This window comes from Myotis brandtii, unplaced genomic scaffold (genome assembly GCF_000412655.1).
Source record: "Myotis brandtii unplaced genomic scaffold, ASM41265v1 scaffold328, whole genome shotgun sequence".
NCBI lineage: Eukaryota > Metazoa > Chordata > Mammalia > Chiroptera > Vespertilionidae > Myotis > Myotis brandtii.
Window position 1 is genome coordinate 637,913 of NW_005362626.1, and position 14,853 is coordinate 652,765.

The 14,853-nt window shown below is 36.3% G+C and overlaps 1 protein-coding gene across 1 annotated transcript in view; it reads right to left on the reverse strand.

Moving 5' to 3' along the window:
• Window positions 1-14,853, reverse strand: part of FGF10 (fibroblast growth factor 10) — a 79,159-nt gene that overhangs the window by 5,016 nt on the left and 59,290 nt on the right. Inside the window, exon 2 of the mRNA XM_005871037.2 lies at window positions 1,182-1,285. Within this exon, the coding sequence (XP_005871099.1) occupies window positions 1,182-1,285 (104 nt within the window). The remainder of the gene's footprint in view (window positions 1-1,181; window positions 1,286-14,853) is intronic.

Sequence of the window (14,853 nt, forward strand, 5' to 3'; positions counted from 1 at the left end):
AGCATTGGTTTTGGCTGAGTGTAGCTCTTTAAAGAATATACATACACTTGGTCCTCTCACCCAGTAAATCTGGTAATAGATTTAGGAGAGACCTGGGCACATTCATTGAAAAAAAAAAGAAAAAATGCCTCAAAGATGAGTATGTTGTGAACCTCTAAATAGAGTCACTTTCTAAAATACTCTATTACTCTTCTAGGCTCATTAGTAGAGCAACATATATTGGAAATTTTCAACTAAAATTTCTCTGACTCCCCCCACCCCAGCCAAAGGTACCGACCCAACGTATGTCTGACTCTCCAGTTATAAGTGGACCTGATAGGAATGAAATACAAGGCTGTTCTATACCCGGACCAATTATGGAATCAAGTTCCAATGATTCTCAAATTGTGGTTCCCAAACCAGTAGCAGCAGGAACACCCAGGACCTTGTTAGAAGGGCAAATTCTTAGATCCTACCTAGATGTACTAAATCAGAAAATCTGGGAGTGTGTTTTCATAAGCCCAGTGATTTGAACACATGCTCAAGTTTGAGAGCTACTGGCACTCCCATCCTGATGTTCATCAACAAAAGAAGTTTATGTACACATTTTAAAGTGATATTTCCTGATTCTGGCTATGGAACACGGGGATGTATGTAACCAAAGCACCGGCTGGATACCAGCTCCTTAATGGAGTTAATCACTATTGTCTGGGTAGATAAAATTCTGGAGTTGATTGCATGGCACACAAAATGATACATTTTTTGATATGTCTCCCCATTTCAGATTTTAACAGAATACAAAACACCCAAGTCTCTGTTCCATCTTCAGCTCTAACACAGACACATTATATGGTTTTCTACTCAAGATTGTTGTTTTCAGTGATCCTTTCTAAGTTGTCTGCAGTGCCCATGCCAGTTTGACCAGATGCTTCCGTGAGAGTCTGACTGGTGAGCAATCCAGAACATGACTGACGGACGCCAGCATCAGCCTGTGTGGTAGGCTAATGGGTGAACAACAGAGGAGATTATAGAGTTGGAAGAGCTACCCTGCCAGCCCTTGAAACTGTGCTGAGCAGCCCACTGTGGCTCTATTTACTACCAATGGAACGATAACAAAGCTATTCAATGTCTTCGGGAAACAGTCCAAAACTGTGGTAGTAATTTACTGCAGTGAATTTTGAAAATGAAAGCAGAATACTTACTGAGCCATAGAGTTTCCCCCTCTTGTTCATGGCTAAATAATAGTTGCTGTTAATGGCTTTGACTGCAACAACTCCGATTTCAACTGAAGTTATCTTCAGGATACCTGAAACATACAATTACAAAAGGCTACACTTAAAGGAGTCACATAAATTCAGTTGAGAGGAAGAAAAATGAGAAGAAATGACTGAGTTTATTTTTGATGGTTCTAAAACAAAAATATTTTTTTAAAAACTTGGAAATAAAATGCCAGCTTCTTTCAATGTGCCTGAAAACCCAGAAGCTGTATAAAAACAGGTAGTAGTTCTTTAAAAGAATTCCCCTGTATTTTACTCTGAGAATATGGGGAAATATTGTTTTAATTAAAATGCTTCCTTTGCTAACTCTGCATTTTCAACCCCATAAATATTGAAACAACTCTACTCATCTTAGTCTAGATTTCACAAAAACTTATCAGAGCGCACATCTGTATTATGGTATTAAATTAAATCTGTAGCATATGTCAGTAATATGTCAGATTTGCCTCAATCTGTAAAAACAGTGGTAAACTATTTCTTCTTTGTAGGACACTTAGATAAACTAAATCTTTTGCCTACATTTAACTGATAAATTGATTTTCGGTAAATGTGTTGACATTTTGAGGTACAGAGTGACTAATCCCACACTCACATTATCTTTAACATAGCAGGATCACTACTCTGGTTTGGGAGGAAATCCATCAGCATTTTTTAAAGTTTTCTTTATTTTTCTGGAAAGAATGGAAAATTTAAGTTTTCTGTTTTTGTTTTTTTTCTTATTGTTTGTTTTTGTTTTGTTTTGTCTTGTTTTCTGGCAAGAATGAAAAACTGAGGGAATCAGTAACTGATAGACAAAAAACCTTTTCCCCTAATACATGATTTTCGGTTGGTGCATCTAGAGATACTTTTCTCTGAAAAGTTTCTAGGTAACGAGAGAAAAGGCATTTGATATTCTACTCAAAATGCCCACCTATTTTAGGTTAAGTAGGCCTTGGGTACTCACTACTTACTTCTTATTTTATGACTCTTGGGAAAGCTTTCTCAGGGTAGGAAGCTGCACTGTGATGATCAAACGCCTCGGGACCCAGAGTGGCGGGGTCTGAATCCCGGCTTCACCTTTACTGGTCAATGAATGTAGCAGACGTCACTGAACTGCCTGGCATCTCAATTTCATTTGTAAAATGGGCAACATAAGAGCAGCTCCCTCCTATTCTTGTTGTGAGGATTTAATCAGAGATACATATTAAGTAATTAAAACTTGCTTAGAACTTAGTGACTTCTTAATTATTATTAGAGGGAAGTTTTCCTCGAAGAGTTCTAGATTTTGGAACTTCTTCCTGAACAGAACCCACAAATTCCTACTGACTTAGCCCATACAATCTGGAAGTTGATCATATGTTATTATTCATCACATATTACCTAGCATAAGTGACACCATCCTGAATGTCATTGACACACTGTGTATTTATACTCTTCCCAATGGGAAAGAGTGGCTTGTTTTCAAGACATGAATGGCTCCCTTTCTTTCACACGTTGATGAGCCATGTGGAGGTCAATAGACATGCTTGCATTCCCCCAGGCAAAGTTGGCCTAACCAGAGAGACTTGTGCCAGAACTACATGCCAGGAACCATTCTGTCGAGGTATCCTAAAGGAAGTGTCTGGCCTGACACAGCATTCTCTCATTAATAGAGTAAGATCGATTTTTATTGACAAACTCAAACTAAGGAAAGATGATGAAAGGTGAAGGAGACTTTTAACATCCATTTTCTTTACGCTGGTAGTTGCCTTCAAGGTATGAACTCCCACACACACATTCATTTACATATTGTAAGACATACTTTTTTTGCAGTTTATTTCTTTAGTTCTCATAACAATCCTATAAGGAGATACTGCTATTTTGAGTTGCAGATGAAAAAAATGGAGGATACTGAGGTTACATAACTCACATGTAAGGTCATTAAACAACACAGGCCAGGAATGATGTATCCAACATTTGAACCTTGGCTTTTAGAATATCTTACTCAGAATCTCTGACTATTTTGCCTCTATATCATATCTCCCCACTCTTTCCTGTTTCAGGAATCCTGTTGGAAAACCATCTGACAAAATGACTCATCAAGATAATAGTGTTTAACAGGAATACCACAGAGGACAGTGTCTGATTTTAAGAAAAAGAAATCTAATGGACTTTATGTCATAAGCAGAAGATATGGAGCAAGGCTGATGCTAGGAATCTTGGGCAAAATATTTAGGCTGCTATTTACTTTGCCTGTTCAAGAGGCAAGTAAGCACTGCCAGTAAATTGCAAGGTGTTCCCTATGTATGTATGATTTTGTAACTGGAAACTGTTAGAATGAAAAGGAATGAAGGATGATTTTAGCAAAAACTTTTTAAGGTGAATGAGAAGTAGTGGGATTAAACTATAATAACAGACTAAGTTGGGAAGAGGAAACGTGTTGTGATATAAATATTACTAAATCCTTGACTGATTATTTTTGAGAATGTATTGCACATGGTAGAGCATATTTAGCTTGGAAATCTGTGGGTTTCATACTGCTTTGCACAAAATAGCCCACTGAGCCAAGCCGGTCAGGGCTTAGCAAAAACTTTTTAAGGTGAATGAGAAGTAGTGGGATTAAACTATAGTAACAGATTAAGTTGGGAAGAGGAAACGTGTTGTGATGTAAATATTACTAAATCCTTGACTGATTATTTATGAGAGTGTATTGCACATGGTAGAGCATATTTAGCTTGGAAATCTGTGGGTTTCATTCTGCTTTGCACAAAATAGGAACTCAATATTCAAGAATTTCATCAATCAATTCACCTCTTATCCCACTCTATGACTAGTTAAAGCTCGCCTGGAAAGGTTCTATATATTTCAAAATAGAAAGAGGGAATAGGTGATGTAAGGTTCATTCAAATTCTGAAAATAATTAGCCTGGAAAGGTTCAGTATACTTCAAAATAGAAAGAGGGAAGACGTAGGTGATGTAAGGTTCATTCAAATTCTGAAAATAATTTTTTGGATACATCATATGTTAGTAAGTCATAATTTGATAATCTTGTGGGTGATGGACAATGACTGCCTTTGTTATAAATATCTTTGAATGTGAGAGTGATTTTCTGAGAAACTCCTCAAGTCCAGAAGACTTCTCTATTTTTCATAAAGAATCTCTCCAGTGTTCTCTGTTCTTTGGTGAGCATGATCAAGTTTGCCTATACAAGTATTTTTGGAAAAAAGCACTAGAATTTTGTTTGACAATTTTTAGAGTAATAACTTATAGCTCTATATGTGTATACCTTGATGTAAACTTAAATGCCAACTGAAGGACAGCTTCCTTGGAGAAATTAGGGAACAGCATACAGAATCTCTCTGTATTTCTCACAACTGATGTGAATCTACAGTTATCTCAAAATTAAACTTATAAAAAGCACTGTTTTATCACTAAAAGAAACTAGCACCTGAAAATTATATCATCAATAGAAAGAAACATAAATTATATTTCCCATATACTTAGATATTTTATAAATTTAGACATTCTTATAGTGAAATTCTGTTATTTATATTAAGTTGTAACCACATCAGTTTTGCTATCTCTCAAAAGATGAATATGACAGGTGGTATTGTAAATCGGTTTAAGGGCTTTTGACCAGTTTCATACATAGGAAGACCTATGAGGAGAAGGGCACCCTTTTGGGAAATAATAAAAAGTCAAGTATGGCTCTCCTCTTGCAAAGTCTGTTTTATTGGGAATATAAGACAAATGCAGAGAGAATTCCAATAAAACATATGAAGTGATAGTGAGTACTTAAATGGAAGACAAGAGAGGCAAAGATGAAGGCAGTTCATATTGGCTGAGGTTCCAAGGCAGACCAACTATGGGAAATGAGACCTGAACTGAGTAAGAGATAACCAAGGAAAAGGGGAAGATAAGCAAAAACATTATGGCGAACAATATGGTGTTTTCAGCAACAAAATTATAGTTTTGTTTACCAATTAGAATAAAAGGAACAAAGGCAGGAAGTTGTAAGAAGCGAAGCTAGGGAGTTAAATCAGACTTAAGTTATCAAGAATCTTGTATGGAATTTAGGCAAATAAGAAGTATTTTACCTAAAAATATATAACTTTTTAAAGAACATATTAGAAAAAGCCAACATTTAGCAAAATCATTTTAGTAAATAATAGCAATCTGTAAAGTTTATTCTGAATTATATTTGAAATCCTAAATAATAAAGCTTGATAATCAACATTACAAAGTGATTGTGACATCAATCAGCTCCTATTAATGGGAAAATTATACCTAATGATGCATCATCACTATAGTAATGGGGAGGATTTTGTAAACTGTTCCAAATGGAAATAACCTAATAGTTGTAATTTTCATGTAAGTCATCTTTTCTTTGAAATTGCAGGGCATGCTATATTTTGATGAATGCTTGAGTAATAAATCTAAGGAGGTGGCCATTCACAAGTATCTTTCCTAGTTTATGATTTTCATTTCTAGGAGAGTAACATCTGACCCATTTTCTCCCCAGCAAATCATTGAACCAAGATGATTTGGGTTATTACAATAAGCAAGCTATTGTACTGAATAGTAACTTTCTCCTTAAATATTTTTTTCATGGACACAACAGGAGAAAGTAAAAGACAAAACTTCAATAAAATGGAAAGATGGGGAAGGTAGATGTAAACAATAAATGCAAAGTCCTATTAATCTTTTTTAGATAAACAGAATATGAATAGAAGAAGGAATCCTAACGATGATTCTGCTAACAGGTATTAAGTACAAATGTGCAGGGTTTGTGTTGGCTCTCACTCTGGAGGGGGCAAAGACAAACAACACACAGTCTTTACATTCAAGGAGTTTTAAAGCTGAGTAGGATAATGACACACAAAAAACTAAAGTAATTGCAATACAAAAATATATTAAGTGTTATATCAGAGGGAAAAATGTGCTGTTATGCTGTTGTGGCTTTAAGTAGTAAAGAAGTCATCCTAGAAAAGGTGTTGGTGTTTGAAGTGAGCCTTTCAGGAGTAGGATTTTAATAGGTGGGGATTTCTAAAGTTGAGGGGAATATTCTGGGCAGAGAAAAGTAAATGAGTAAAAACAGGCACAAGGAGGGAAGAGAGCTCAGCGTGTGCATGAACCACAGTTGGCTTTACCACCAACTGCACTTAGTGGGGCCACTCTCCGTAAAAGTGAGGGCTCTACTTTGTTGACTAACAGTGGTGCTTTCCTGGGTGAGGAATCTACTGTTCAAAAAACCAGTTGTGAAACTTGGAAGCAGCTCAATAAATGTCAGAACCTCACGAATTCAGAATCAGTCACGTCTGTTATTTTTCTCTAAACATTTTAACTCAAAATAGATTATAATGCTTTATAGTCTGATAGTTTTAGTCAATGTGCTGAAATATATCATGGTTAGTAAAATGTAATACTCAAATCCTAACATCTCTAAATTAAATCAATCTCTCTCTCTCTCTCTCTCTCTCTCTCTCTCTCTCTCTCTCTCTCTCTTTCCTAGAAATGTTGGTTATATTCTAATATAGAAAAAACCCATCAAGGTCCTTGAGCTTATTGTCTCATTTACACTATATACCTCAGAGATTGTGTGGCCAAACCCAAGAGTGTGGGGCTACATGGCTCCAAATGTGATCTTCCTTCAGAATCACTGTGGGTCTTATCACTTTGAACCACAACAATTGCAGTGGTCTTTGGTTATTTATTTAAAAACAGTGCATAGTTCATAATATGTCTTCATATATATTTACTGAATAAATAAATGAATCAATGAGTGGTCCTAATGACTGGATGAGTACAGGAAAACTGGGTATTCATTAAATACAGGCTTTCTTCTTTTGTCACTAGAATCATCTTTGTAAAACCTTGAGATGCATTAATATCTCCACATCCAATTAAAATGAAACTGAAAGTAAAAGGAAATGTCAAAATGTTGTATGCGTCAAAGGAAAAGTCAATGAATTATAAAATATAAATATTTAAAATTTATTTCTAGGGAAATTCTTATAACCTGAAATTTCTTTAAAATTTCTAAATAATAGATGTATGGCTCTGCAACTATTATTAGAATTGTGAGGAAAAGTTTCTCAAACATGGACCAGAAAGGCCATCTAGGGTGTGAGGTCTCTAGTCAAGGCAACATTCTCAGTTAAGAAAGCATCATTTGGCCTAGCCCTAGTGGCTCAGTGGATGAGTGCTGACCTATGAATCAGGAGGTCAAGGTTCAATTCCTGGTCAGGGCACATATCGAGCTGCAGGCTTGATCCCCAATAGGGGGCGTGCAGGAGGTGGCTGATTGATGTCTCTCATCACTGATGTTTCTATCTCTCCCTCTCCCTTCCTCTCTGAAACCAATAAAAATATATTTTTAAAAAAGCCCCATTTGGAGTAAATTGATTTTAATGACAGTAGTAGCACAAAAATCAAGAACTGACTCAGAGCGGCTCTCATGTGTCAAGTGCTTTCATGCCTCATTTAACAGTCACAAATGATATCAGGTAAATATTATGTTCTTAAAATGTTGACACGGAGCCTTGGAGAAGCTAAGTGAATTGGTGAACACATACTCACTACATAGTATAGATTTGGTGTTTGGATCCAAAGCCCATTCTCTTTCCAGTACATTGAAGGCTTTGTTAAATAAACTTGAAGATAGCAATATGACAAAAGCAATGATAGAGTTGTACCTGTTTAAATACTTTTCTCCTTATTATAGCAACACTTGATTTTTAGATTTCAAAAGTATTTTAGAGAAACATATAGTTTTGTCAACACAAAGGAATTAACTTTTATGTAGTTTAATTTTCTAGGTAACTAAAATATTATAGCTCTTAGACTTTACATTTGAGTTCGAAGTTATTTTTAATAAAGTTCACTCATTTCTTTGTTCATATGTGGAGATGATAATCAAAATTCACTGCTTTTCTTGATGGCTCAGAGTCATTATCAAAATTAGGTCTGATGTTGTATGCATGCATATAAGCATAACCAATGGACATAAGACACCGGGGGGTAGGGGAGGCCGGGGGAATGTCAAAGGGGGCGGGAAGGAGACATATGTAATACTCTTTGTAATACTTTAAGCAATAAAACAAAATTTAAAAAAAAATTAGGTCTGATGACTTTGCTATGAAAGTAGAATGCTCTCAGGAGCTGATAAATTAATACGTAATCTTGTTAGAATTGAGTCAAAATATGGGAAAATTTTGATAATATTCTTTTCTGAATACAGGACATGAGGTTTTTTTGTAGCAACCCTAATATTTCTTTTTTTTATAGGTTCTTGGATATATTCTAAGAGTGGACATCTATGCAAATGTGATGTTAAATTCCAGGGGAAACATAAAAATATTTAGCTTTATGTCTAGCTGTATTAATTTTATCTTTCATGTCTATGATAAAACAAATGTAGTAATTTTTCCTGTTGTAAAAAATAATAATAGATAATTTGCAAATGATTAAATAGGGTGTAAATTTGCTTCATAAATACTGGTATTGAAAAAATTAAACAACAGTTATTTTTTCAGCTGGTAGTTAATCCATTGACACCCTTGAATTTGTTAAAAACATGATTCCACTCATGGTTCTTGATAGTAAAACTCTACTTTAGATTTAGGAAGTCCAATAGATTCTGGGCTTATATGATCATGGCCAGATAAATATATAGTTTTCAATATCTAAATAATTTCCATCATAATAGGTAGACATATTTCAAATAACAGATGTTTTCACCTTTCTTTAATGCAACACAGAACTAAATTAAATGTAGCCTCAAAACAATTATGTGAGCTGTTGGACTCCTACCTCCCAAACACACAGCATACAAAGGACCTTCCTGAACGTTGTGCTTAGACACTGGGCCAGACTTTAGCTTGGCTTCCATCTGAACCATCTGTGTCCCTAAAGGTACCCCCACCCTCATGCTGAGCTCTACTTGAGAAAATTAAATGATACCAAACTGCAAATTGTGCATTGTGGCAACCCCCCTTGCCAAACCATAGCCAGTGATCCTCCATTACCCGGTTCTGTAAGTTTTCATTTCCACACAGCCTCTAGTCAGTATCTTTTGTCCCACCTTTTTCAATTCCCCATAACCCTTCTTGGCTTCCTATCCATTCTTCCTTAAATTTTTTAGCCACCTCTTTCTTAGATGGAGTTGAGCTCCGTGAATACTACAGTCTCTCTCCCTCACTGCAGTAGTCTGAACAAAATCTGCTTTGGCCCTTGAACAAGCATGTGGTGCTGGGTTTGGGTTTGACAAATGTAATTGTCAAGCACAGTGGCAAATTCTAAAACTTGTCTCAATTTGAGCTCAAAAAAGATCATGGAGATTATGGAGTAGAAACTATCACCGAATAACTGGGTAGCATGTGCCCAGTAAAATATTTCACAAGTGGGGCATGCAAAAAGAAAAACGAGAATGGGAAGGAAAGCACCTGGCTGAGGGGGAACAGAACTATGGGGTAACAGAACTGTTTGTCTTAGCTTAACGACCCCACACACTTTAAACCTGTATAGGATTGCCTATATGCTTGACTCAACAATTTCAAAAACTTCATCTAGATCTAGCTTAACTGTCTAGGAAAAGTGTCAAAATGTACCTAAGTAATTTTTGTATTGCCTACATATTTCCCTGTTTCATTTCTGCCACTCTGCTGCCCCATGTCTGTTTGTCTCTCCCTCCTCCCCCCCACCTCTCTCTCTCTCTCTCTCTCTCTCTCTCACACACACACACACACACATCAAATGAAGCAAGAAATAACCTCATGCACAGATTTTTAAAGGAAACAGCAAAGCCACATTTTATGTGATGAAATTTATGGGGGAGCTTGGGTGTGAATGAGAGGAAAGTTAAGTGGTCGCTCTAATAAGCAGAACTTGTCTTACATCTCAGCTTTGCTACTTAACTAGCTGTGTCACCTTGGAAAAGTCCGTTATACTCCCAGAGTCTCCGTTTCCTTGGGCTAATTGCCTGTAGCTCACAGGATTGCACAGAATCTCAGTTGTGGATATTGAACAGGTATTTACTGTGCTGAATCAGGAACGCTGGCAAGTTAATCAGTCTTTTATACCAGTGGTTCTCAAACTTGAGCATGTTTTAGAATCATCTGGAAGGTGCCAGAGCATTTGACTTTCCAACAATTTCCCAAGCAGGGATGATTCTGCTGGTCCCAGGACCACACACTGTTCTATAAACTATGACTCAGAGATACAGCAGGCCTTTGATATAAAAAAGTATTGACAGAAACATGTGCAGAGAAGCAGAGCCACAAACAGGAATAGACACAAGTAATTGTAGCAGCTTAACATCAAAGAAAATTTTGTAAAGAATGTGCAAAGAAGTACTGGGTTTTGTCCTGCTTGTTTTTGATAACGTGGGACTTTTACCCTCTGCATAATTGTGATATGTGGACTTGGGATTTGTTTACAAATATACTACATTGTTGTCTATAGTCCGTTTTTCAGAGATTATTATCAGACTCTTTATTGTCCTCTCCTTAATAAGAGTGTGGAAGTATTGGTGGAAACTTAAGTGCCTTCAACTATTCCTTGAAGTATCTTATAGACATTCCTATAGGACTAATTGTGTTGACACTCTAGGAATTACAGGTCTATAAGGCCCCCTTAATGCTATTCTCAGGCCAAGAAATTGCTACAAATCAGTAGGAATTCACTTGATCACCGATCCTCCACCCAGAGTTAAAGGCATATGCTTGCTCTAGAATGATCTCACCACCTTTAAAAGGAGGATACCAGAGTGGGCTAATCATTAATGTATGTCTGGTCTACCTTGTACTATTATAGACTCTGACTGCCTGTTCAGCATAATGCAATAGAGCTATTTAGTTTCTCTGTTAGCCACAGTTCTTTCAGATACCCTTGACATTCATTTAGAATTGCAGATGGAAACAGGACCTGCGATCACAGACTATCCTGATCGCTTCTATATAAGAAGATACATCTTCCCCAATATGCTAAAGACCAAAATGACCTTTTACAGTCTCACCTGGTACTTCAAGTATAGAATAAATGCAGTGATTAAGTTGGCTTTATTGATATGCACAGTGGCAAATTCTAAAACTTTTCTCAATTTGTAATGTAACCATTGTCATTGATCTAACTTTAAAAGTATTAGAAACTGACAACGCAATCTATGAACAATATTCCCGTGTTGTCAGTTAGTTGTTAAAGTGTGTTAAAGATTAATATCTTAGGGCATTTTTATTGCAAATGAAATGTGACTCTGGGTTCTTCAGTGTTGATCATTAGTCACTGAGCCCTGGAAGGAGATTCTACCATTCTGTATAGGAAGGAAGAGTTTTACATTCCAACCACGTGAAAATAAGAGACAGTCACTTGCAATGTTATTGCTGCTGGAAACATCTATAGAGAATTCAAAATGATGCTAGAAAGGTATTATGCTCTAGTGAAAGCCAACCAACTCCCTAAATTAGACCTACTGTGATCAGGAGACATATCAACTGTGAAAATTTCACCCTCCCCCTTAAAAGACTAAGTCATTATAAATTATTTTGAGAAATATTCTATATGCAATCAAAACTTCTAGTCAAGTCTAATGCAGAGCACAGATTTCAAAACCTCAAAATCAACTAAAATTACTAAGTAAGAAAACTCAGTCTAGTTTATTTAGTGAGAAAAGTTCAGCTCATTTAAGGCTTAAGATAAAGCTAGGTTTTTAGTAAATTGTAGATTCAGAGATGAGCTTGTCGAAATCTAGAGAGTGTTTGGTACCTCTCTGATTCCTTGCTTAACAGATGACACCTGGAAACCAGGGACAGCGAGGGACTTATCCAAGTACCTCTGGAAGATTACAACCTGGAATAAACAGTTAGTACATGTTTTTTCTAGTCCACCATGAGGCTCCTATAAACATTTATAAACTGTTAGCAACCAGGCAAAGATTTTATATCTCCTTAATGTTTCATAGGCTAATTTATCTTTTCATTACACAGAAACAATTCGTCCTAGTTGAGCTCAATCACTGCATTTTACTAATTAAGGAAGAAAATTTCAAAAGCCAACATAAAGGGTTCAAGGAATTACTCCATGGTGTCTTTCACTAAATGATCATCACATCAATATAGATAATTACTTTAAAGATATTCCTATAAAATGTCTATCACATTTGCTCAAGCTCTTATGACCTTCTTTAGGGTAACCAAATATAATATAGAATATCTTTTTTCCTCAGTTTAATGAAAAGAATAAAATGGGTCAGTAGAGCACATCTTGATGTTGGGTTTCTGGCAAGAAAAAAAACCTTACTCGATGCATTGAAGTATTCACAAATTAGCTAAGCATGAACATCCCTCAGTTGTTTCAAATACTGAATGTATGTTAAGCCTTAAGGTGCAAGCTCCAGGCTCACTCTGAACATGTATATTGTAAATTTGTCAATCTTTCTACATAGTATGGAATCCTATATAATAAAAGGCTAATATGCAAATCGACCAAACGGTGGAACGACCAGTCACTATGATGTGCACTGACCACCAGAGGGCAGATGCTCAATGCAAGAGGTGCCCCCTGGTGGTCAGTGTGCTCCCACAGAGGGAGATTGCTTAGCCAGAAGCCGGGCTCATGGCTGGTGAGTGCAGTGGTGGTGGCGGGAGCCTCTCCTGCCTCCATGGCAGTTGGACATCCGCCAAGGGCTCCCGGACTATGAGAGGACACAGGCCAGGCTGAGGGATTCCCACCCCCACCCAAATGCACGAATTTCGTGTACCAGGCCTCTAGTAATATATAATCAGCTTCTTAACTCTTTCAAATATTATTTCCATAGTTACTTAGAGAGTGGGTAATTATTCTACTTGCTAAGAAATATAAATATTATCATGGGTATGTGTATTTTTTATTTAATTGTGCAAAAGACAAGTAACCCGCTGAAACCGGTTTGGCTCAGTGGATAGAGCGTCGGCCTGCGCACTGAAAGGTCCCAGGTTCAATTCCGGTCAGGGGCATGTACCTGGGTTGCGGGCACATCCCCAGTAGGAGATGTGCAGGAGGCAGCTGTTCGATGTTTCTCTCTTATCGATGTTTCTAACTCTCTATCTCTCTCCCTTCCTATCTGTAAAAAATCAATAAAATATATTAAAAAAAAAAAGACAAGTAACCCAATATATTATGGCATTTTTCTTGCAAATGAAATGTGACTCTGGGTTCTTCCAACTTAACACTGATAAGTTGCCATATACTAGTATAAAACTACATTTCTGTAACTCATGATATTGAAATAAGAAATTCTGCCTTCAGCTGAAAAAGGGAAGTTTAATCAAGACACTCATGAAAATCACGGTCCCCTGAACTGAAGACTGCCCTCCTTTGGCCATACACCAAGGAGGAAGTGATCCTTTATGCTTAAAGTTCATGGAAAGGCCCTGTCATTGCCTAACACACAGCTGGCAAAGAAAGCAGACCTCTTAGGTTGACACTGGAAGAAAACAGCATCACATTCATTTCTAATCACTAGTAAACCACACAGCCAGTATTTTGCAGAGTACATTGGAGGGGAGACTTTCATAGAAATCAATTTAAAGTTTTTTTTCTGGCACTTAAGCATTATATTTTGAGACAGTACAAAACAAATATTAAAACTCAGTGTAAGAGTCAAACATTCTAGCATAGGCAACATGGGAAAAGCAACATAGAGCTAGGAAGAGATTATCTTAGATACTATTTACCTTAACCACATGTGGGTGAAAGGAAGGTACTATTCCTTCTTTAATGAGAAGCAACTACAGATTGATATTAGGTCCAACATATATCCTTTATTGTTCTTTGTAGTTATGCATGGAAAATGGAATGCTAGCTGTGTTTTAACTCTCAGCGAACATTTTTGTTGTTTCATTAATTCTTGAGTTGATAAGCTATCTTTAAATAAATTACTAGACAAGAATTCTACCTGACACATTATATCTGTTTTCCCATGGTAGACAAAGCCAGGAATTGTCTCAATATTACATCTTATTTAAAAATCAATGCTTAAATTGGTTTAAAATAGTAAGCTCTTGAGAAAGGGCACAAGCGCTTTAAGAGAAAACATCTATCTGATCCAATTTTGAAAGTGAAAACTGATGGATAAGGGAACATTATACGTGGGTGATGGTCTCAAATAATCACATAGTGTTAGGAACAATTTGAAAGCTTTAGAAAGCGCTCAGAGACAAATAAGTGGAGATTATATATATATATTAGATAAACATTATTTCATACTAGTTGTGGTTCAAGTCTTAGAAAACTGTTCTGAATAAAGCATGGTGAAAGCTTAGCATTTAAGAGTAGAAAGTAGATTGCAACTACTATGTACTTGAGTTCTCATGAAAATAAGATATTTCTGATTACAAGATAAAGAGAAAAAAGGAGACCAAAAAATAAAAGTTAACAAGGAAGAAACACTGAGAGAAATAAAATTACTGGACTTATTTGATTTTGCGTAACTCGCATTAAAACACACATTCAAACCATGCTAATTACAAATATCTCATTTTAATCAATTTATTTTTTTCAAAAAATTGTTAAAACCTTTAAAATTTGGGGGAAAAAGGAACAAAATTCGAAGAAAAATTATCTTAAACTACTTTGTAGTATATACCTTAGTGGATAAAACTCT